Source organism: Brassica napus, chromosome A5 (assembly GCF_020379485.1).
Source record: "Brassica napus cultivar Da-Ae chromosome A5, Da-Ae, whole genome shotgun sequence".
Taxonomy (NCBI): domain Eukaryota; kingdom Viridiplantae; phylum Streptophyta; class Magnoliopsida; order Brassicales; family Brassicaceae; genus Brassica; species Brassica napus.
The window spans coordinates 730714-753420 of NC_063438.1; the positions used below are offsets into that span (position 1 = coordinate 730714).

General features: G+C 36.8%; 7 protein-coding genes across 17 annotated transcripts; all 7 read right to left on the minus strand.

The window, feature by feature from the left end:
• Nucleotides 1–472: 472 nt before the first annotated feature.
• Nucleotides 473–2231, minus strand: LOC106454418 (soluble inorganic pyrophosphatase 3). The gene is made up of 9 exons (XM_013896540.3): nucleotides 2144–2231; nucleotides 1933–2068; nucleotides 1823–1851; nucleotides 1674–1739; nucleotides 1305–1412; nucleotides 1151–1216; nucleotides 932–1052; nucleotides 757–838; nucleotides 473–674 (listed from the first exon to the last, which is right to left on the minus strand). Exons 2-9 carry the CDS (start codon nucleotides 2066–2068, stop codon nucleotides 632–634), a joined length of 651 nt encoding a protein of 216 aa, XP_013751994.1. The 5' UTR covers nucleotides 2144–2231; the 3' UTR covers nucleotides 473–631.
• Nucleotides 2232–2732: 501 nt separating this feature from the next.
• On the minus strand, nucleotides 2733–5794 carry LOC106450471 (protein CCA1). Of its 4 annotated transcripts, none has more exons than XM_048779462.1 (9): nucleotides 5730–5794; nucleotides 5535–5643; nucleotides 5379–5433; nucleotides 5136–5247; nucleotides 4971–5032; nucleotides 4391–4591; nucleotides 4197–4310; nucleotides 3313–4125; nucleotides 2733–3231 (listed from the first exon to the last, which is right to left on the minus strand). In XM_048779462.1, the coding sequence occupies exons 3-9, from the start codon at nucleotides 5415–5417 to the stop codon at nucleotides 2899–2901; spliced, it is 1674 nt and encodes a 557-aa protein (XP_048635419.1). In that variant the 5' UTR covers nucleotides 5418–5433; nucleotides 5535–5643; nucleotides 5730–5794; the 3' UTR covers nucleotides 2733–2898. The 4 variants fall into 4 exon arrangements, with proteins under 4 accessions (XP_048635419.1, XP_048635421.1, XP_022574709.2 ...); XM_048779464.1 differs by having other exon boundaries at nucleotides 3313–4119; nucleotides 5730–5790; XM_022718988.2 differs by having other exon boundaries at nucleotides 5535–5768.
• An 845-nt stretch (nucleotides 5795–6639) lies between these two features.
• LOC106450472 (protein CURVATURE THYLAKOID 1B, chloroplastic) lies at nucleotides 6640–8214 on the minus strand. The gene is made up of 6 exons (XM_013892134.3): nucleotides 7857–8214; nucleotides 7637–7776; nucleotides 7482–7568; nucleotides 7323–7385; nucleotides 7001–7038; nucleotides 6640–6924 (listed from the first exon to the last, which is right to left on the minus strand). The coding sequence occupies exons 1-6, from the start codon at nucleotides 8020–8022 to the stop codon at nucleotides 6867–6869; spliced, it is 552 nt and encodes a 183-aa protein (XP_013747588.2). The 5' UTR covers nucleotides 8023–8214; the 3' UTR covers nucleotides 6640–6866.
• A 1099-nt stretch (nucleotides 8215–9313) lies between these two features.
• Nucleotides 9314–11480, minus strand: LOC106450473 (transcription factor bHLH70-like). Of its 2 annotated transcripts, none has more exons than XM_013892136.3 (4): nucleotides 10935–11480; nucleotides 10133–10648; nucleotides 9745–10056; nucleotides 9314–9683 (listed from the first exon to the last, which is right to left on the minus strand). In XM_013892136.3, exons 1-4 carry the CDS (start codon nucleotides 10968–10970, stop codon nucleotides 9612–9614), a joined length of 936 nt encoding a protein of 311 aa, XP_013747590.2. In that variant the 5' UTR covers nucleotides 10971–11480; the 3' UTR covers nucleotides 9314–9611. The 2 variants fall into 2 exon arrangements, with proteins under 2 accessions (XP_013747590.2, XP_013747589.2); XM_013892135.3 differs by having other exon boundaries at nucleotides 10929–11471.
• A 782-nt stretch (nucleotides 11481–12262) lies between these two features.
• LOC106450474 (metal tolerance protein 1) lies at nucleotides 12263–14315 on the minus strand. Its single transcript, XM_013892137.3, has 3 exons — nucleotides 14079–14315; nucleotides 13559–13601; nucleotides 12263–13482 (listed from the first exon to the last, which is right to left on the minus strand). Exon 3 carries the CDS (start codon nucleotides 13480–13482, stop codon nucleotides 12352–12354), a length of 1131 nt encoding a protein of 376 aa, XP_013747591.2. The 5' UTR covers nucleotides 13559–13601; nucleotides 14079–14315; the 3' UTR covers nucleotides 12263–12351.
• A 575-nt stretch (nucleotides 14316–14890) lies between these two features.
• On the minus strand, nucleotides 14891–16828 carry LOC106450475 (two-component response regulator-like APRR9). Of its 3 annotated transcripts, none has more exons than XM_013892138.3 (4): nucleotides 16467–16828; nucleotides 16232–16393; nucleotides 16013–16143; nucleotides 14891–15919 (listed from the first exon to the last, which is right to left on the minus strand). In XM_013892138.3, the coding sequence occupies exons 1-4, from the start codon at nucleotides 16618–16620 to the stop codon at nucleotides 15125–15127; spliced, it is 1242 nt and encodes a 413-aa protein (XP_013747592.2). In that variant the 5' UTR covers nucleotides 16621–16828; the 3' UTR covers nucleotides 14891–15124. The 3 variants fall into 3 exon arrangements, with proteins under 3 accessions (XP_013747592.2, XP_022574710.2, XP_022574711.2); XM_022718989.2 differs by having other exon boundaries at nucleotides 16211–16393; nucleotides 16467–16826; XM_022718990.2 differs by having other exon boundaries at nucleotides 16224–16393; nucleotides 16467–16815.
• Nucleotides 16829–18921: 2093 nt separating this feature from the next.
• Nucleotides 18922–21155, minus strand: LOC106450476 (probable RNA-binding protein ARP1). 5 transcript variants are annotated; one of them, XM_013892143.3, is made up of 7 exons: nucleotides 20948–21155; nucleotides 20589–20839; nucleotides 20364–20499; nucleotides 20122–20245; nucleotides 19978–20014; nucleotides 19562–19901; nucleotides 18922–19477 (listed from the first exon to the last, which is right to left on the minus strand). In XM_013892143.3, exons 2-7 carry the CDS (start codon nucleotides 20772–20774, stop codon nucleotides 19368–19370), a joined length of 933 nt encoding a protein of 310 aa, XP_013747597.2. In that variant the 5' UTR covers nucleotides 20775–20839; nucleotides 20948–21155; the 3' UTR covers nucleotides 18922–19367. The 5 variants fall into 5 exon arrangements, with proteins under 5 accessions (XP_013747597.2, XP_013747594.2, XP_013747596.2 ...); XM_013892140.3 differs by having other exon boundaries at nucleotides 20122–20251; nucleotides 20948–21154; XM_013892142.3 differs by having other exon boundaries at nucleotides 20122–20251; nucleotides 20589–20779; nucleotides 20948–21148.
• Nucleotides 21156–22707: the final 1552 nt, after the last annotated feature.

A 22707-nucleotide genomic window follows, 5' to 3' on the forward strand; every position in this document is an offset into this window, starting at 1 on the left:
TATAGAGTGGTCCCTATTAAAGAAAAAGTGAGGCCCAAAATAAATACGATATGATGATAAATGGAAAAGCCCATTCTCTGTCTATATATGTGCTACCTCATGTTTAGTCGCTTTCTCATTTGGATCCACACAGGCACACACACGATATGATAATTTGCCAACTAATTAAAAACTGTTTGTGTTCACTGTACTGTTTTGTATACTAGTGTACAGAGAGAGATCTTTCGTTAGGTGTTTATTTCCCTCTATGGTTATGATTCTTTGGTATATATTTTACGCTTACGTGTGTCACTGAGTCTTAGTACGTACAATTTTACTTCCGATTCACGTATGTGGTTTTTACTTGGTTTCTAAATACTCGTTTGTTACACTGGTTATTAAAATTTAAAAGAGACAGTTTATTTGGGCCATATGAGCTTATAAAGCCCATTAGTATACAAGTTAACAGAGTTTCAGTAAGCAACAAGGAAAAAATGAAAAATAAAATACATTTGTCTCTGTATGAGTTTCAAATTACAAAATTCAACAAAATTGCAACATTACAAGAAAAATAACAATTATTAAAACAATATTGTGCTGCGAAGAATCATCTCTTTCGCCGTATGGGAAATATAAGTGTGTCGTTGTACGTTCATCTCCTCAAGCTATGGAGAATATACTCAGCGTATAGGTCCCTGTTTATGTAATAGAATGATTGATAAGATACGTTAATCATTTGATAAAAGTCTGCGAGTTTACGGGTTAAAGGAAGCATACATGGAGTACTGGATTGCTTCATGTGCCTTCTCTGATGGCAAGAAATCGTTTACAGCCACCTCCTTGTGCTCGTTCTTCTTGTCTACAAGCATAACCACAATACATGAAACTTTAGATATTGTTTTTTTTTTTTGGTTACAATTTGATTATAACTAAATAAAGAAAAGGATGTTACAGTCTTCGAAGAAACGACGGATCTCTGAGAGACGGTGAGGAGCGAGTTGTTTGATGTCAGTGAAATGTTTGTACTCTGGATCATCAGCACACACGGCAATGATCTTGTCGTCCATCTCTCCCTGTAATAATATATACTAATTTAGTGGACAAGTTTCTAAAATAGGAAATAAATTTCGTTAAATAAAAATGTGTGCATCTTTTATTGAAGAGGAGGAACCTGATCAATCATGGGCATTAATCCAATGGCTCTAGCACGGAGAAAACATCCTGGAAGCACTGGTTCCTATGTACACAAGCTTAAACAGGTTATAAACTATATGTGGGAAATGGATGCTACATTAATTTCTCTGGTGATTTTTGATGTTGAGAACCTGCATGAGGACAAGAACATCAAGAGGATCGTTGTCTTCACACAATGTCCTTGGGATGAATCCATAGTTGTGAGGATACACAACCGATGAGTACAAGATCCGGTCAACCTGAGATTGAATTGGATGTCAATGTCATCAATCATAATTCTTGGTAGGCATGCAAATCGAACCTGCCCAACCGAACCGAACTAACCAAAAAATCGAAATGAAATGTTTGGTTTTTGGTTCAATTGGCGAGTTTTCGGCCAAACCGAACTAACCAAATTCTGAACTAACAGACCCCGAAAGCCCGAACTAACCGAATTGCATGCCTAATTATTGGTTAGAAAAGAAGATCTCACAATCTAGGGGTCATTTCATTTCATTTACCTTGATAAGACCGGTCTTTTTGTCAAGTTCATATTTCACTTTGCTTCCCTTTGTGATCTCAACCACCTGACCGAAGAGACGCTTGTTAGAAAGACTAATATACAAATTAATAAAAGAAGTTTTATTAGGTAACTGTATAAGAGACATACCACATTGAAGACCAATGGAGCTTCAGGACCTGCAAGAAAACACACACTCGTGTTGAGAATTCATGTAGAATAATAATTAGATATGATTAATAAGGGTTGTTGTAAGTTACCGATCTCAAGGTCATGCCATGGATGTGCAGCTACAGATCTCTTGGACAGAGTTGAGAGAATCCTCTCGTTGAGTTTTGGAGCAGGACGAGGAGACTCATTTGACTCCATCGTTTCTTCATATGTTTCTTCACTCATCTGTTGATCATCATATCTTATATGTTGAGATCTAATGAATCAAGAAACAATAAGAGATTAGTATATATACGTTACCTTTGGATCTTCTTTCTTTTTACAAGGGACAATAAAACAAATGTAACTTCTGAAAAACAAAGCTTACGTTTATGCATATATATACACGAGAAAACAGAGGTTAATAATAGCATGAGGACTTGGTCAACATCATTTATTGATACCAGAGATATTCTTTCTCAACCTTTCGATTCCTTCTTGCTTCTTTTTGCTCCTCACGTTGTTGTAATCGTGACAACCAATCGCAGTCACGTTTTTTTCCTTCCAAGAGCACGATCTCATAATTATTTAAAACGTTTCTTTACTCTCAAGTAAAGCGTCTTTGACTTACATACCTTCAAAACCAAAAAAAAACTATAACTTCCTCTGTTTTTCAAGTCTTAGGACATTCTTCACAAATATACTCAACTTCTCTGCTAAAATTTATGTAATGCCCCGACCAACCACAGCAAGTGAACCTCCACGCCTGCTCACTCGACCCGTGGGGCTCATTCCTTAAGTTCTTGGAGACTCAATAGACTTGTTTAAAAAATGTTTCTTTAATCTCAAGCAAAGGCGTTTTTAACTTACATACATGCAAGTGTCATAGGTTTTTTTTGGGAGGTAGAAATTAAACAGATTATGATTTGTTTGATAATACAGAGTCAAACGTTACAAGAAGACTATGGACAAAATACACAGGCCTTCAAAAACAGAAGAAAATGTATCAGTGATCTTTGAAACTTGAATGAAAATAGAGAAACAACAGATATAATAATAGAGTTACAACTTTTTTTTCATGTTGAAGTTTGTGTTTCCAACCTAATCCGCTTAGGATCTTTCTGTTCAACACTGATGATAGGATTGGTGCTGTTGATGACTCTACTTTCTTTAGCTTCCATTGAACATCTTTTGTAAGGCTTGAAACCTGTCCTTCCTCTACTTAATAGCTGCTGCTTTGAAGCACCCAAAAACGCTATGTTTCTGTTCTCTTCTTGATCATCAGCTGCTGAGTTAAGATCAAGCTCCATTGGATATCTTTGTTGTTGTTGTTGACCCTCCTCTCTCTGATATGTAAAACTTTGTGGCAACACTTCTCTTGCAAACAGAGCTCTAAAAGCAATTCGTCCCTGAAAAAAATACAAATAACATTTTGCTGAATAAACGATTTTAAATAAAAGGAAGTTTTGAATCTATTTAGTTTTAAGTACCTCATCTGAAACAGCCTTCCATGGATCAGCTAAGTTAGAGCTACTGATTCTACTGCGTCGTGCATTAGACTCTGACGTTTGTGGATTGTTAGTATTGTCCCCATCCACTTCTTTCACTTCCTCATTGGTGGTACCACCGTTCTCTTGCCTCTCCACCAAAGCATCAGCCTCAACATCATCACTACTCGAAGGAGTGTTCGAGCCACAAGAAGACCTGTCAACTTGCTTTCTGTCCCTCGCTCCATCTGATCCCTTTGCATCAGTCTCGGTCGCTGCACAAGGATGATGATGACAATCTGGTTTACTCCCATTTTTAGCCTCCTCTGATTCCAACGAAGATCTAGCCTTTGACGCCTCAGAGTGTTCTTGATCCACTGTTTTTGTGTGGTCTACTTCACCGGAAGGTCCATAAGCAGTAGCTGGAGGGTGACAGGTCAAACCACCTGAGCTAAAAGGAGCGCAGAGAGGTAGCATTCCATTGGCGGCCCACCAAGCACTTGCAGCTGCAACGGTGGCTGCAGCCATGGCGGCCAAGTTCCCTTGTGGGCCGCCACCAAACGTCGAGGCGAAAGATGCAGCTGTGTATAGAGCTGGTGTTTGTAAAAGGGTGGACATGATATGGTCAGGAAAGGACTGATGATGGCCTGAAACTGTGTGGGGGTGATGACTGTTCTCGTCTGGATCTGAAGGAGGAGCATGTGACAGAGAGGTTGTTATGGAGCTCCCCAATGGAACTAGCAGAGGGATATGCCTTGGATAAGTCTGAGGTTCACTGTAATTGGCTGAGTTTGACTCCTTGTTCTTCCCCTGTTCCTTCCCTCACATTATAGTTTCATGAAAAGTACTAATACTCTTAAACCCTCAAATAGCAATGTAATTTTTACCTGTTCCCGTGAAGGTAAGAACTCTAGAAAAGTGCTTGCGTTTGATGCAGCAGAGACGTGTTGATGAGTGAGACAGTCTGAGCAGTTGTCTTCCTGCAGATCTTCATTGGTCGTCTGTAAAAACAAAGCATACAATCTGTATCAATTACATGACATACTACAACAAGATGTCTTTGATTGACCAGTAAGTTTACCTCAGGAAGAGAAACTTTTCCTGACGCAATGGACTGTTTTCCATCGTTCAGACACGTTTTTGAGATGGGGAGAGATCCACTTCCGGTTCCGGTCTTTCTAGGATAAGGATTGTTTGGTTTTCGTTTAGGGCGTGGAGGAGGGATAGCTATGTCTAGCGTTTGAGCCACTGGTACACCTTTAGCCTCAGCCTCTTTCTCTACCTGAGGAGATGAGAGAGTAGTCTTGTTACCCTCTAGATAAAACACAAACAAACATATATCTATTGGTATTCAATGACTCTAAATCAAAATTGTTACCTCTGTGGCTCATCATCACAAAAAACAATAAACATATTCAGGACCTACCCCAGCTTTTGCCACTACCTCAGAATTTTAAGACTTAATAAGGAAAAAGTTGTTCTCCCCTGACTTTCAAGAGAAACTAAATATTCTTATGAAGACAACATGTGTGGATTTTGACAACATATAGGAAGACAAGATAATTAACTCTCTCAAACTATTACTTTGTTACCTCAGATATCATTGTTTCTCCAGCTAAATCAATATCTATTAAGAAGCAGAACACTTGTCAGACAGTTACCTTGGAGAAAAATTTCTGAGCATGGCTTCTAATCTGGACAGCAGTTTTCGTTGCTACATGTTCTGTCCAAACGAATAAGAAAAAAATCAAATCAGTTTGAACAAACAAAGCAAACGGAACCTCATCTACAGAACAAGAACATACAAAAAAAATATCAAAAACAACCTTCGATCTTTTGCCAGGCTCTACCGTAAAGCCTCAAGGCATCAAGGAACCTATTATGTTCTTCCTCAGTCCATCTTTCACGTTGCTTTGTTATCGTATACGGCTTCCTCGTCTAATATTAATTTTTTTTATTACAACAAACAAACAAAAAAAAAACACAAAAGTTTCCATCTTTGTTTTTCAAAAAAAAAAAAGTTTCCATCTTTGGTCTTTCACCTTAACAAACATTTAAATTATAATTACCTTAACAACCAGATCTTCTCCAGACGAATTAGTCTCCATCACTAATCCTTACAAGCTAAAACACACAGACACACAGCTTCAGATCCTCTCCCACAAGATTCTTCGATTGAGAAACTAGAACCACTCGAAGCCAAATAAAAACAGTATTGAAAGTACCTCAGTGAGAGATTCAATGGAGGATGACAACACTTGTAAAGAGCTAGCAGAGATCGGGGAATAGAAGAAACAAAGCTCAGCCTGGAGTAGCTGAAGATCCCATAGTTATCTGAAAAAATTTGCTTCCTGGTTAGTCGGAGAAGAAGGGAGAAGAAGAAACAAAGACTCTCTATGTGCCCTTTTGATCAATGAGACCTGTGGGAGATGGAGAAATCTCAGCCACTATAATTGATTTTTCAGATTTTTTATAAATCTCAGATTTATTGGAGGCTCACAAAAGAAACTGCCACATGTCGACATATTAGTGGCTAGTGCTTTGATACAGCTTTTTATGTGTTTCCCTTCTTGTCCATCTCGTGCCCAACTTGTTCACAACTATCTCTGCACACAGGCCACGAGTTCAGGACTGTCGGAAAGGTTACAAATGTCAAAGCGCTATAATATCTTGATATAGTGGGACCCGCAGATACCATATCTCTCTCCCACCAGATTCTCGACACGTGTCTTACACACTAGAATCATCTGTGGACCCACCCTTGGCCTTGGGTATCTAAAGAGAGAACTTCTCGATACCCGCATTGGGTGTTTGTGCTTCACGGGCTATATATACTTAAATGGGCCGGACGCTTTGATGGACTTAATTGATATATTTATTGGAGATGCATGTTCTTTAAGTTGTTTCAGAAAATACATTACTATGCTATGTATACAATATTTTAATTAGAGAGTAATGATAAAATTGTTACAGTGTTATTGGTTTAAAATTATAGAAAACAGGTAATTACAAAATAATATATTTATTACAGATATATGTTCTTTAAGCTGTTTCAGAAAATACATTATTACGCTATGTATACAATATTTTAATAAGAGTGATGATAAAATTGTTAGAGTGTTATTGTTTTTAAATTATAGAAAACAGGTAATTACAGAATAATATATTTATAATTAAAATTGAATATATTTTTATATAGGTGAAATTTTAAAAGAAAATGTGCATCATTTTAAGATAAAGAGAATATTTGCTATCTTCTTTTTTTTATAGTCTGTGGGGGTGTCCATCTTCTAGACAGTTTAGAGGGCAAAAGTATGAAACCTTTGTAAGAATGTAACAAACATCTCTCATATATATAGTCTTGAGGAATTTACAACACTGACATAGATGGATGTATGATATATTTTGAGCTAAAACGACACCCGAGACAAAGAGGATGTATAATTATTTAGTTACGAGAAGGGAAGATTGAATGAAGGATGTGGGCTGTGTTAGATTCATTCAATTCATGAATGGCCCCTCTAAAAGGCTCTTCTTCTTCTTCTTCATCCTCTGGTTCAGTTGCTCCCTATTATGTCTCTGTACGTGTCCTTCACCTTCTGAATTAGAGTCTCCCTGAAACACGTTACCATATGAGTTTCATTTTCTCAAAAACTAAAACAAATACAGGTTACAGAGGAGATTGCTTGACCTGTCTGGCTTGAATATCAGGTTCTTGTATGCAAACCACTGGTAAAAATAAAAAAAGACACGTTAAGGCCCATCACATATAAAACAGATTGTCTTAAGAATCAAGAATCACTAATGAGAAGTAGCAAGCAATCAATATATAAAATCAGATGTCAATATTGAAAACACGAATTGCATAATTACTCCAATGAATCAGAGGACTAATCCTAAACCCAATAGTGATGCTAACAAATCTCCTCTAAATCCTTGAAACAAGTTGGCTAAATCAGGTAATGATTCAAAATTATATAACAAAGACAAAGATGAAACAAGTAGAAACTCACCCCTGTGTAACCAATACCAACAACTTCAAGAACACCAGGAACCAACGGAAGCCTGTCGATTGCCTGTTTCACCACACAATATTCACAATTTTAAATCAAAACAAAAGAAACTTAAACAACACTAAAGAGTTTTGAAGATGTAATGATGATTATCCTCACCGAGATCACACCAGCAGTTCCCCAAAGAGCCACAAAACCAGAAACTGCGAGAGAACTAACTGCATACTTATCCTCCACTTTGTCCCACTACAATAACAAATCAAAAGAATCAATTAATGGATTATTGTGAAGAATGCAAAAGTAAGAGTCTTTACAGCTTCTTGAACGGTCTTGACAATATCAGGTAACTCTGTACTCGCAGCTTCGGTATTGGTGGCAGGAGCTTCAACTTGAGTAGTGGCAGCAACTTCAACATCCGCAGCTCTCGTCAAAACGTTCCTGACAATCTTCCGACCTTTAAAAAAAAAAACCCATTACAAAAGTTTCCATTTTTAAAACTCTAAAACAAAAAAGGTTTCAGATTGGTGAACCGACAGTAAGCAGTGGCTTTGGCCGCGCGGGTCTGCGACTGAGCCGGCTGAGGAGGAAGCGTGGGAAGGGAGATACAAGAAGGAGAAGATGCGGAGGCTTGTCGAGAAGAAGGAAGAGGAGCTCTTGAGTCGATGATCGTCGAGGAGGCAGAGACTGAGAGTGAAGCCATGGCTCAGGTGCTCGAATCACAGAAGCCAGACAATGTTGTTGATGAGAAGCAATTAGTGATTGTGATTATTATTGACTTGAGATTAGTGGAGAACAAGTGTCTGAGAGTTTGCTTGTGGTGGAGATGGTTTCTCTGTGAGCACTCGGAAACGATTCCACCACTCGTTTTGGGTTTCCCGATCAGGATAGTGCTGACGTGGCGGACGTATAGGTGAACTTGGTGTTCTCATTGGATAGGATTTGGTTATTTGCAAACTGGGACAAAATTTTATATCGTTTTCTTTTGGAGGTATAAAGAAAATAAATTACAAAATCATCACTTATGTGATTGGATTGTACAATCTTATTTTCTTCAGAACAACTGCTTTCATTAATATGAATGTGAGTATACAATCTTAATTTTTTATTTGATGCCTATAAAACCACTAAACCAAAGATAAAATATTGTGATTATTATCAACAAAGTGTTAACTTATTGGCTAAAACTTTTATATTATCTGATAGGAATATCATAAAATTAAGTTGAAATACGTCTTATTTCTAAAAGTAGATTAAATTACATAGTTTAAATTTCATTCTAAGATAATTTGCAGGGCTATAACCTCTTGATAATTAAAAAAAATAAAACAATGCATTGTTATTACTCAAATGAAATGCTAGTTGTTCGGTTTTAGTTTGTATACAACATACATTACTATTCAAATAATATTTTCTTATTTCAACATACATGAATACAATTATGAGATCGCGTAGTCACATATGTAATGATTGTTCCTTATTTTCATGTATTCATGTTTTGTTTATATGTGTCTTCTGATATTTTCTTTCAACTGTACAGTGAAGTCGTTCATACTGTTGATGAGAGCTTGATGTTGTGAAAGAAGCCGTTGATGAGAGTTTGATGTTATGATAGTTTAGTCTTAGTTTTGTTATATGTGTATATGAAACTAAGACCTAAATTTTGTTAGAAATTTTTTTCAAATAAGAATTAAATTTAAGTGATTCAGATTTCTCAAAAAAAAAAAATATAAATAGATTAAAAAATTCTAGTCACTAAAAAAATAGTGTTTTATTATTACTCATGTGAAATGTTAGATGCTCTTTTATATCTTTTTGTACATATTTTAGTGGTAAAGGAGAATTTTGATTATTTTTACATAGCTTGTTTCTAAATGACAAGAAATTTGGTTTAAACTTAGGCTAAGTTTACAAGTTGGAAATGTGATATGACTAGAAACACGAAATGGGCCTTTTTTTTATATATCTAGCTAAAAGACATGTGGGCTTTTCAATCTTTGGACCGATCAGTAGTTACTTGAATCTTCACAACCCAATGCCACAACATGTTTGTCATCAAGAAAGTCAAACCCCAAAAGAGAGGCAAAAGCAAAACAAAAAGACAATGTATCATGAATACGAAGGTCAAACTTGATATACATCTATCAAATGGGTCCCCAATACTGTAGAGTAACCCCTTTTAAATAAAGTCAAAGTGCCATGCCGAGAAGACTCCAATTACATACCAACAAAACAACATATTATTACGAAAGAACGTTACTTTTTTTGCTTTTTGGGTTTCTTGTTCTTAACTCAGCAGTCCAATATCTGACGAACCGCCGCCGTTATCTCATCGGCCGATGTCAAAGTACAGTCCTCTTCCATCTGAGAAATAACAAAAATATTGATTTTTGTTTTTCATTAAAGCATATAGTTTATTAAGTACCTTGAGGTTGAAGGAATAAGAGACAGTTGCATTGCATGGAGAAGTAACGTTGAGATGAAGAACAGTGAACCTAAGCTTCTCTAACCAAATGATTGATCTGAGAAGCTGTCCTTGTTTCTTCGGGCATTGTATCTTGAGATTCACGTGACTCTCTATCACCGTGGCATCGATCCTCAGTTTACTACTTTGTTCTAACGAAATGTCTTTGGTATCAGTTTGTTGAGTAACCTTTTGCGCTTCGAGTGATTGTAACTGTTGCTCGAGGAGCTTCACGAAGTCTATAGCTCCTCCTACTATTGACGCTTGGTCTCCCTAAGAACAGAACTTGTTAGAAGAACTCTAACGTTATTACCTATAAAGGTTGAAGCTTTTGTAAGTGATCATATACCCTAAGGATGTAGGAAGATGGGATGAGAGAGCGGAGTGAGCTGAGATAAACGTTCATCTGGCGTCTGCGGTTACGTTCAACCGTTATGTGCGTCATTCTCTGACTCTCCATCTCTTCTGTGTTCTTTGTTGGTTTGGTTCTCTTTCTCTTTCTCTTCTCTCTGCTCACTGATGCTGCTACCAAGTTGTTGTTGTTTCTGCGCTTGCGTAGTGGGTTTAACTGAAGTTCTTGGCTTGAGATGGCTTCGTTGACTCTTTCCAGAGATGGGTTCTGATGGTAGTAGTTGGTGGGTGAATGAAACTCTGGAACTTCATGTGGGAGATAGTCTCCTAGCTCCCAAGGCTTTTGGAGTGTTTGAAGAGAGAGTAGTCTTAGAAAGTTTGGGTCTTTGACAGACAAAACCGAAGAAAGATCTTCACTTTGTTGCATCATATCTTCCTCAAGGACAAATCTTTGATCCTCTTCTGATCCTTGAACTTGTAAGCTTCTTCTCACAATCACTTTCTGATCCAAAGACTGCACAAGAAGAAAGTGAAAAACAGAGGAAGGTGATACCTACCATGTGAGTGTGATAGAGAGAAAATTAAAATTGGTTAGTGGGTCAGTGTAGAGAAAACAAAACTAGAATGAAAAATGGAATGTTTCAAAGAGAGGGAAACAGTTGAGAGCAGATTTGTTAAGTGTTTTAGGTATAACAAACATACACAGCATTGAATGCTAAACCATTCTGGACTCATTTTGGGAAGAAAGAAATTAAATTAAAACGTTCCATATTTGAGATAAGGATAACACTTACACTTACAGAGAGCTTGTTTTGTCCTTGTATCTTCTCCTCCATTACAAAGCTGAGAAACCTCTCCCTCTTATCACTAGAAATAAATGTGAGGACTTTTTAAATAAGTAAAAAAAAAACAAGAAACTCATGTAAAGCTAAAGCCGTTAGCTTTATATATAGAACAGTGGTGTTTAATTGCTATGAGGATGTTGAAGAGAAAATGGGAAACTGAAAGTGAGATATGAGAGATAAAGTAAAGTAAACAAAGAGGTAAAACAAAAAAGTAAAAAAAAAGAGATGTTTGTTTTAGAGGACTGAAGATGAGTTGGTGAGGGTAAGAAGATGAGAGAGAAGAGAGAGAGTCTCTGACAGAAGAAAGGTCCCTCAGAAAAAAACATTATTGGCTCTAGCAGTTTTTGTCTGGCAGCGAAGACAGACGGTTGTGGGGACTTTGGTTAATACTCAGAAGAAGATGAGAGCTTAATTTGTGTCTTTTATGTAAAGCTAATGAATAAAAATTGAACCTTCAAGTGTTTGTTCATTCTATCTATTAACGCGTGAATCCTGGCTTCTTATCTGCTAAGCATACAAGTGTCTATGCCTTGTCTTTGAGGGTACTAACTAGTGTTTGTCACTAAAATATCTTTATTTGCTTTCATCAAGTTTATTATATTAAATAACTTACGCATACATCATTGCAATATCTACACATTTCCAGATGACTATAGTTTGTTATCGATCAAATCCATAACTTTTGAGGACAAACAAGAACGTAGATTTGATCATCAAACCTCACATGAACAAACCTTATCCATGTTCTAGTCTCAGTTGTGGCCTCTGTTTACCTCACGTGTTGAGTCCTAACACAGCCAAAACTAGTCTCTTTTCTCTACGAGATCCAATCCAAACACAATCTCAAGATCTCGTTTATACTACTGTATGCAATAAGAACCAGAACGGGTCCTAAGCAAGTTAAAAAAAGATCCAACCTTTACATAATGTTACACAAGCCTTATCAATTATCATCAACTACTTGGGTGTTTTGAGATTTCATCTCTCTGTGTGGTACTTGCTGATGTAACTTATAAGTTCTTGTTACCGACTATTAGGACAAACATGGCCCCCACTTGTGACATACCATTAAAAAACTCTAAAAAGTCAAAATCAGATCCTGATTCTAAACACATTCACAAGCCCTCCTGTGATTACTAGGAAGATGATAAAAATCTAAACTGAAGGCAGAAAAGTTGAGATGACATGACATCTCCTGTTCTAACCAAGTTGTGTCCTTTCTACACTTATGTAAAGACAAAAAGCTTACTTGAGCTCAACCAAACAAAGATGACAAGAGAATGTGAAAAAGGATTGAAACTTTATTGATTTTATTATTGTTAATAAAGAGAATACTGATACAAAAGACTCTTGAGATGTTTGCTATGCCTTTTTAACGCTCAATTTGTATTGTGACATGACTGATGTTATACTCTCTCCGGATGTAATCAATAACCTTGTTCAACACCATATCAGCATCTGCCTCCGGTGTGATATTAACATGGCAAGCAAGCAGCACTTTCCCCACAGTGATAGCCCAAATGTGAAGCTCATGAACAGCCACCACTTCCTCCATCTCCAGCAAACCCTGTTCCAGCTTCGTAGCGTCAATCTCTCTAGGTGTACTCTCCATCAACACCTCGAGAATGCTTCTGATCATGTTGATGGTTGTCCCCAAGACAATAACCGAGAAGACAAGCGTGCAGATCAGATCAACTATCTTCCACTCCGGCTTGTACCAAATGATGGCTCCTCCAATCATAACACCAACGCTCTGGATTGAGTCTCCAAGGACGTGGAGGTAAGCTCCTTGCACATTGATGTTCCTCTTCCTCTTCTCTGATTTGTCTAGCAACTGCTCAGTAACATCACCATGAGAGTGATGCTTGTCCTCACCATGAGTATGACCATGATGGTGATGGGTGGTAACAGTCACCCCACCGTGGTCGTGATGGTCATGACCATGTCCATGGCCATGATCATGTCCTAGGAGAACAGCCATTACGATATTCACCAACAGCCCAAACGCAGCAACAAGGAACATAAGAAACCCATTAACATCACTGGTCTCAGTAAGAAGTCTAATGATAGCTTCATAGACAAGGATCCCTGTGAGAAGCCAAATGAGCTGGATAGAGACAAGAGCTCCGAGAATCTCAACCCTGAAGAACCCATAAGTCTGCCTAGGCGTCGCTTCCCAGCCGGCAGCCCACAGGGAGAACAAGGAGATGGCAAAGGCGGCAACATCAGAGAGAAGATGAGCTGCGTCGGTTAGTATAGCCAAGCTATTAGCTTTGATCCCACCGAAGACTTCAACGGTCATGAAGAGAAGACATAGCACCACAGCGATGCAGAGCTTTCTCATGGAAGCAGTGCGTTCCTCGGCGTCACCAGAGGCGTTGTTGAGATGACAAGGTGTTTCTCCACAGACTTTAACTGAACCAAGTGTTGCTGCTCTTTCTTCATCAGATTTTGATGCATTGACCTCGATGATGTGACTATGTTGGGGGCTTGAAGGCTCCATCTGAAAAGGTGTCCAAGTAAGAATGAGACAAGAACTACAGAAGACAAAGCTATAAGACCATATATAGATCAGTTACCTCTGTAATAAGAATGCAAGTGAAGCACAATAGGTTTCCGAATCTGTTTATACAAAAGAAAAAAAGAAAGAAACTTTAGCATCCACAAAGATTAAGTAAGAGGTTCAAGGACATGTATGCCACTACTAATCTAAGTAGTAGAAGGAGCAAGAGGTTCTTCTAGAACAACAACACGCAAACGAAAAGATTAATAGTATATAAAAACTATAGTCAATGGTTACAGAGTATATAATAATCATCATAACCATAGTCAAAATCCAATTTTTTTTTTATTAAAAAAAACACAATTTAAACCCACACATACAAAAAATACTGATTCAAGTTTTGACCTCAAATAATAATTTAAAAAAAAAGGTATAAAGACAGAATGGAAGCGTCATAATCAGACCAACTCCAGATGTCACAATCAGACCAAGTCCAGAATCTAGCAACCCTAACAAAATGCTTTATAATAAACTATAATAATAGCAATCAGACTAATTCCAGATATGATTGAAGCAGCAAAGCCTAAAGAGCTTACCAGAAGAAGAAGAGAGAGGAGGATGAAGGTACTTGGTTGAAAATATTCAACATTGATTCGAAAACCCTTTAGATTCACTGCTCAGATAAAGGAGGAGCCTTTTTATAGAGAAAAAGGATCGGCCGCCACCGATGGTCACGAGATAGATCCACCTAACCCTTTTCTTCTTGGGTCCTTTTCTTTTCTTTCTCTTATTATCTCCAAATCTCTGTGGTTCCCCTCTTTGACGGTCAAAGCAAGATACACGTGGCCCAACACTACTGAACCCGTCATATTTAAACCGGGAGTGAGTGATTGAAGGGGAAGATACCTAATAACCGGTTTAGTTTAAGTAATTCGCGGGTTTTTACGGTTAGGATAGGAACTCTCTCTCTCTTTTGCGACATTTTCAAATACTACTACTACTTAAACCGAACCAGAAACTTGAACCGAATTTTTTTTTGCGTCACATTTCGATATGGTTCGATCGGATCAAACCTGGTTCAATAATCTAGTTTAAAATATTTTTTAATATATAAATTTAAAAGAAATATTAATAAGTATGATATATAATTAAAATATAAATGAATTTAAAACATAAAATAATATAAATATAAACTAGTTTTATGTTTACATGGGTGATTTATAGAGTTTTGATAGTTTTAATAGTTTTTATCAGTTTAATAACTTTAAGATCCAATTCGTCTACGTGACTGGTTCATGATCGAACCATTTATTAGATTTAATGTAATCGAATCCAACCATCGGATTGGTCCGGTTTAAAAACATTGTTTTTGAATCTTAGTATGGAAACTAAAGTGAAAAATGCTTAATTTTGGAAGATAATAATAATAATAATATTATGGATCAGAAAAACTCGAATTACAGGACTAACGTAGCTACTTTTGATCATTCGCAGAATATATACAAAGGTCAAAGAGTGAACATTTACCCCAGTTTCTCAGATCAGCTGAGAAGAAGAAACACACTCAAGTAAGTACAAAAAGCCAAACTAGATATATAGGTATAACAATAAAAGAAACTGACATAAGCTTCAGGCTTTTATTTTATTTAGACGCATTTGAGTTCATCACTGCACGCATGAACTGGCCTTTCACTCGTGGACGCTGCTCTGCTAGCTTCTTCCTGCTCTGATACCTTACCTTTTTGTCAAAGCATCGATCTTTCCTCTTCAACCGGAACTTCATCAGTGCAGCCTCTCTCTGACTCCGACGATGCTCTACACTCAGACCACAACTTTCTTCTTGTTGTTCCTTTGCTTTCACATCATTGGTGCTTTCAGAACCAACTTGGTTACGGAAGCTTAACTCATTTTGTCCGCTTATACTTGATGATCCCATGTTCTCGTGGTTGCTGCTCGTTGTAACGCTTCCGTGATCACATCTTAACAGCTTCTCATGTGATTCACTTGGTGTCTTGGGCTCAGCTGAGCTACTCGGCTCTACAGCAGCGTCTGCTTTCTCTGCTGGCTGGCTGTTCTCATATCTACAAGTTAATGTAATGCCTACTGATTCATCGGAGAGGCTAAGCTTTTGTTGCTTGGTGGTTTGATCTTGCTTCTCGAAACTTCCAGAGCAAGATCTTTTCAGAGAAAGTCCAAGCTCCGGACCAACATACTCATCACGAGTGTTGTCTCCGTAGAAACACTCAGCCCGTTTGTCAATTCCACCGATCAAATCCATTGTCACATCCTCCATTAGCCTATTGTTACCGTAGCAGCTTGTTGTAGCCTGAGCACCACTTCCTTGATCAGAATGATCTGCACTAGTTTCATCACTATCTTCAAGGTTCTGCTGTGAAGCTGGTAAGCTAAGACCGTGACCATTGTGACCATCACGCACCTGATTATTCATAACCCAAAACACACAATAATAAGTCTTCCAAACTTTTAGAAACCAGACAAAATTAGAAACATAACTAAAAAAACAACTTACAGCAAGTCTTCTCCACACATGTTGCCATAGATTCTTCAACTCGTTCTTCCTCATTGGCTTAATCAGATAATCAGCAGCGCCTTTAAGCATACACTTCAACACCATCGTCATCGAATCTTCCGACGACATCACTAAAAAACAAAAAAAAACATCAGAACAACAAAGACTAAAGATTACAAAAGATAATAAAGAACGGACTTGAGGGGATCACCATCGTACTTATGACAGGAATGTTCTTGCAAGCTTCATGCTCCATCACCAAAGCAAGTAACGCAAAACCAGATATAGCTGGCAAATCAAGCTCCGTTAGTATAAGGTCAATCTCATTTGACTTCTCCTTTAGAGTCTCCCACGCAGCTAAACCATCGGACACAGCTACAACTGTTTTTGAAAATTCAAAATCAGATACAAAGATGGAAACTTTTAAAATATAAAAACAGAGTAAAGCAACGACCTTTGTAAGAGCATTTTTGAAGAAGGGCGGTGATGATTTGTCGAGTTGAGTCATCGGACTCGACGAGTAAAACGCTAAGCACCGTTTTGGGGAGGTACTTCTCCCACCGGACAACCTCCGACGACTTGCCTCTGCTCACCATCGTCTCCGCCATAGATTCAAGCTCAAAACAGAGGAAAAACAGAGCGAATAAAGTCGAAAAGATATCTGATTTCGATCTCAACCCACTAGAGCAAATCGTCTCCGAACAAGGGTTGAAGAAGAAAGAGAACGACTTTCGATCAGAGCTGCTCGGAATCGCGAAAACTATCGAAGACTTTTTGTATGTATGTTTTGCAGAGGAAGACGAGAATAGAAATAAACAAATTTGGGGGAAGATCTAATTAACGGCGAGTATTAATGCGGGCCGTCAGTGGGCTGACGTGGCTTAATATGGGCCATTGTTTTGATTTTTTCTGTATCGTGGCTGATTCGGTGGAGATGGCTGTCCATTGTACACGTGTCGGGATCGTATTGTTTTGAGGAAGTGGAGATATTCGCCTCCGAGTTGTTGTCCCGTGGGCGATGAGAACTAGTGGTTATCTGGACGACACGTGGGTGTTCTGGTGTATTTGTGTGGCTGAGTTTGATCATAGGGATGTTGATTGGTTTCAAAAATAGATATTTTTACTTCTAGCAGCTCTGTGTATCATTCAAATTGGATGGTGTTTATCCTTTTTCACAAAAGCATATAAATCATCTTTAATATAACTTTTTCTATTAAAAACAAAATTAAAATTAAATTTTCCAAACATATCAGAACAATTGATGTCCAATTAAAAATGTAAAATTTTGAAATCAAACAGTTTTTTTATGACTAGACCGTGTGTGGTTATTTTGCATACATGTATTTTGTAAGAAACGACAGCATTGGCTTCAATATAATTTTTTTGAAGACCAAACGAGCTTCAAGATATACCAAACTAAAGACTTTAGACCGTATGTCGTTTTTATCACGCAAAACTAAGTTTAAATTACTTCCACCTTCTAGAGAAATCTGTAAATTTTGCTTTGGCTGGAAAAATGTCCCATCAAAATAGTACTACTAACTAAAGAAAATATCTATTGGTATATGATATGGACAATTAATACGCAACCCGCAATAAACAACTTGACATATGCGTGCGACCATGCGCGTTTAATCATAAAAGGCTGCAAGCTTGCCAACGTGGTTACACATATGTCTACAGATTACCAAAAGAATAATGGGCTTTCTAAAAAGTTAACCTTAGATTTGTGAAGGCCCACCTTTCTTGTATACTATCACTCATAACTTCTAAAATATATTTTATTTGTGAAGCCATATAACTTAGGCCTTACATTTGCAAAAGCCCATCATATTTGGATACAAGACTAATTTTTTTTTTTTATCAAACACATTCATTCATTCATAATAAAGTCTACACTCCATTAGAAGAAGATGAATTTAGCAATAAGAGGGCTGACTTTGCTACCGAATCAGCCAAAAAATTACTCAAACGTGGAACATAAGCAAAAGAAACAACATCAAAAACAGAACTAAAGTAGTAGATATCAAATAGAATACCAAACAAAGCCGAAATTAAATTTCTTTCCTTCAGCATCTTGACGAAGGAGAAAGAGTCTGACCGGATCATAAGAGTTTTCACATATGACGCAGCAACATACATGACTGATGAACGGATAAAGAGTGCTTCAGCCATTAACGCAGCAGCATACATAACCGCATACAAGATTAACTTCTAAAATCATATTATTGGTGGTCATATAAAGTTAGGCCTTAAATGTGTTTGTCCATTTCCTATTTGTATTGTTGACAAAGGCGATTTTTATATTTTCCCTTCTACTTAAAACCAAAGTTTACAACATCAACAACCAATAAAATTTGAAAACCAAATGACTATAAAATCACCAACAAAATAGACAAGATCAGTACAAAAGCAAAAAACTTTATAAACTAATATTAGTTTATGATATTAATTGGACCACAAATTATTGTTTCTCAAAAAGAATTGTTGGATTTATTCGAAACTATATAAACAAAATCTCGAATTTTTGATACAACTGTTTTGTTTTAACATTACTATTTCAAGGTTATTTAAACAATAACATTCATGAAATTTTATCATAGAAGACAAAGATCCGTTTTCTTACAACGGTCTTTTGACCGGTACTTTTGTCTTCATAAGATCCCCTTTGGAATCCAAAGACAATCATCATTTTACACTGACAACCGTTAAAGGAAATAATCATCAAAATTCAAATTAAAAAATTAGAAAATTTCAATTAGAAAATAAATTAAAGAGCTATGTTATATCAACAACTTGACAGAAAAAACAAGGAAATTCCAGCTGAAAGTGAACTGTGAACTGCTTTTGTGTTTCCCTAGAACCAACCAGATTATAGATCTTATCTTCAAAATGTATAGTCATCATAGTGAAGAACAAGAACAAGCAATGAGATTTGAAGTAAAACCATTTCAAGAATTACAAATGTGAAAAGGGAGTTTCAAGCTTATCCAAAGCTTTAAAATCCTGTTTGGGGTTCAAAAGAAGACATAAAACATTTCTTCTGAACCTGAAAAATAAATCCCCAAATAAATGTAATTTTTGAATGATGCTTTCTGCATCAATCCAAGAATCAAGAAAAGGCCACCAATGCCTTCTATTTGATTCTTTAACCTAAAATGCAATGTGAATCCTTGAAAAATAAATAAAGTAAAGAATGTGACTGATGGTTGTTTCTTTCTTCTTCAGCTTCCTCCTCCTAGGTACTACTGATTTAGATTCTAGAATCCTAAAAACGATATGAATAAATGTTTCTTGAACATGGTGGAGAGATTGATGATGAGTTAGTCCCTTCCTCTGCTAGTGTAGTACTGCATCAATCCTCTATCTTGATGGATGATGATGTAACTGCTTCATGACCATCTTTGTTGCTAGCTTCAGCTGCTGTTGTAGTCACAACTACTGTTTTGGTTGCAGTTGTTGCAGCTAAATACAAAAACAAAACAAACAATCAACAAACCAAGGATGATTTGAAAAACAACAAAGATTGAGTAGTTAGTTAAATCAAACCTGAGGTGGAAGCTGAAGAGGATGAAGATGGAGCTGAAGATGCTAATGATAGAGCCAAAGAGGTTGGAAGGGAGAGGATTGGAGGTGGAGGAGGCTGAGAGCTGAACTGCTGATGAGGCAAGTAAGGGTAGTGTAACACAGGAGGAGCAGGAGGAGTAGTGTATTGAAAGCTGAAACCTTGATGATGAGTTTGAGCTTGAGCTTGGTTGCTGCTTTGTGCTGGATTGTACTGAGGATAGTAAGGATAGTAACCATGGAACATTCCTGTTGATCCTGATGATGGAGGTCCCATATATGGTGAAAACTGCTGCCCACCATAGAGGTGATGATTGTAGTAGTTCTGCAACAAAACAACATTCAATTAAAAATGGAATCAGTCAACATAGTGAAAGAGCAGTGAAATTTTTTTAACTAACCATTGGGTACATTCCCTCCTGAGAATAACCAGAGAATCTGCAGAAGATTAAAAAAAAAACATTTTGTCACAATAAAACAAAAATAAACATAAACAGTATCATTGATGTTGTTGTTGTTGTCGTTGATGTGATGATAGTACTTACCCATAAGCAGAGTAAGGGATTGGGAATTGACCAGTGTGTTGAACAAAAGCAGAGGAAGAAGAGGAGCCTCTGAACTGAGGAGAAGGAGCAACTAATCCTGCTCCTCCTGGTGACCTAAATCTACCTGTTCCTGCCATCAAACATTCATCAAAAAGACTTCTTTACGTGCTAATCAAGTAACAAAAGCAAAAAAAAAGATCCAAAGAACCCTTAGCATTCTAGAGAGAGAGAGAAAAAAAAACCATGTCTAGGAGAAGTAGGAGGACGAGGTTTGTGAGCACCAAGAAAAGCAAGATTGCAATTAGCTCTCCTTCCATCAATCACAGGATTCATATTCTGACAAGCTCTCATCGCTGCTTCTCCTTCCTTAAACGTCACCTGATCAAAACCAAATAAAAATAAAAAAATCATAAAACTTTTTATCTAAAAGAAACAGAACAGAGTAAGGTAAAGAAGAAGAACATTACAAAGCCATAGCCTTTGGATCTGCCAGTGTTCTTATCAGAAATAACGACAGCTTCAACGATTTCACCAAACTGTTCGAAGTAACGTCTCATTGTATCTTTCTGCGTCTCCCAAGCCAATCCTCCCACGAAGATCTTCGTCAGCTTCGTATCACCCATCTGAAACTGTTGTCTCTGCTGCTGAGCCATCTCTCCTTAAATCAAAACCCACATCAAAAGTTTCAACCTTTCTTCTCTCTTTGGTTCCCAAATATCTGATTACAAATTAAAAACTGTAACTTTTAAAATAAACAAAAGCAAAAAAAAAAAAAAAACTAACTCTTTCGATGCAAAGAGTGGAACAACAGAAGAAGTGCAGAGACCTCTGTTTATGTCTATTGGAGAAAGAAGCCAATGGAGATGGAGAAGACAGGAAAGCTGCTAGTGGGATCCCACGACAATGGCTAGAGAGAGAGAGAGAGAGAAGGTAATTGAAATAATGAGACTCAACTTCACCTTTTTCGCTGTATATATATCAACATGGGGTCCTCTGCAGAAACATTTGCTTCGCTGTCTTCAACCTCTCTGTCTCTTGAAATCTGCAATTTTTAGTATATATATAGAATGAAATAATAATTAAACCAAAGCTTTGACCGTTCGTCTCCGAGATTTATATAATTAATTAACCGTGTTAAAAGCTTTGAAATGTTTTTCTTTTCTTGCTTTTTGGTCTGATCGATTCGTTTTTTATAGTTTTATTACACATTAAAAGGTTTTCCAAATTGGTTAAAAGAAAAAATGGTTTTCCTAATTTTGTTTGTTTTGTTTTAGTTTTGTGAATATCTGATTTATTTCAGTAGTAGAGATGTTTGTAGAACAAAAAAAAAAGGAATAATGTGTTATCTGCAATGTGAATGGATTATTTACTTTTTGTGTATAACTCAACTTTGTGTCACAACCCTCTAAATTCTCTCTTTTCTTTTTTTTCGATTTTTAAAATTAAATTACAAAAATGTATGAGTAATTTTTTGGGAGCAAAATAAGAGTGTATTATATCATAAACATTTTAAAATAATTATAGTTGTATAACCTTTTTTGGGACAAAAGATAATTATAGTTGTAGCCTTGTAGGACACAACCTGGTTTAAAACACACAGAACCAAAGCCAGGTTGTCATCCTCAGATATTCCTTCTAATTTTATTTCAAATTAGCTTATACTCTTATACTCTATTTTAATATAAAGTATCTTAGGACTACTACTTTCTTGTTTATTCGATGTCAGCCGTCAAATGGAGTACTATTAAGAACTAACGGTAAACTGTGGAAATACATGCAGTTTTATTTTGTTTTCCATATTATAATACTAGTATAAATTATTTACTTGGATAAATGTTCTCAAATTTTGTGGAAATGTCTCAAGACATGGAATGGTCGATGTGTACGTCCACCAATCGTTACCCGTTGTCATTTAGAACATGCAAAGAGAACGATTCATACATCTATATTGTAAAACTAGTATAATAAGTGAAGAAATATATGAATTTATAAGTATCGTGAATATGATGAGGCTATGACCATTTGTAGCACACTCACATGCACTGTCAGATTAATGTGTAAAGTCAACTTAACATTTGAGAATTTGCCAACCTCAATTTCCCCCCCCCCCCCTATATAATAACATCCGCCAGTGAATACCGGAGTATGTTCTTTAGCTTTATTTTGCACCATATAACACATTTTGCGTTAGTAATAACTAGTTTACTGCGTTGATTTTGAAAATATATATATATATATATATATATATATACACACTTCTAAAAGGAACGTATGTTTTCCTATAAGAAAGTGTATATGATAATGATACTATGAGTTATTTTGATGATGGATAGTGTGGCACTGATAAATCCACATGAAGGCTGCAAGATACAGGCAGGCATGCACATGTTTGTGGTCAGCCACTTTGCAATATTATTAAAAAAATATTTTGATGGATTTTTTTACTTCTCTACTTGCACAAGAACTGTTAGATGTATCGCACAATTTACATCCAACGGTATAAAAGATATTACTTTCTCACGCGTAGTGTGGTCCCGCATGCATGCGATTATTAATCTCAGTGATGTTAATTTTTTTATAAAGGAA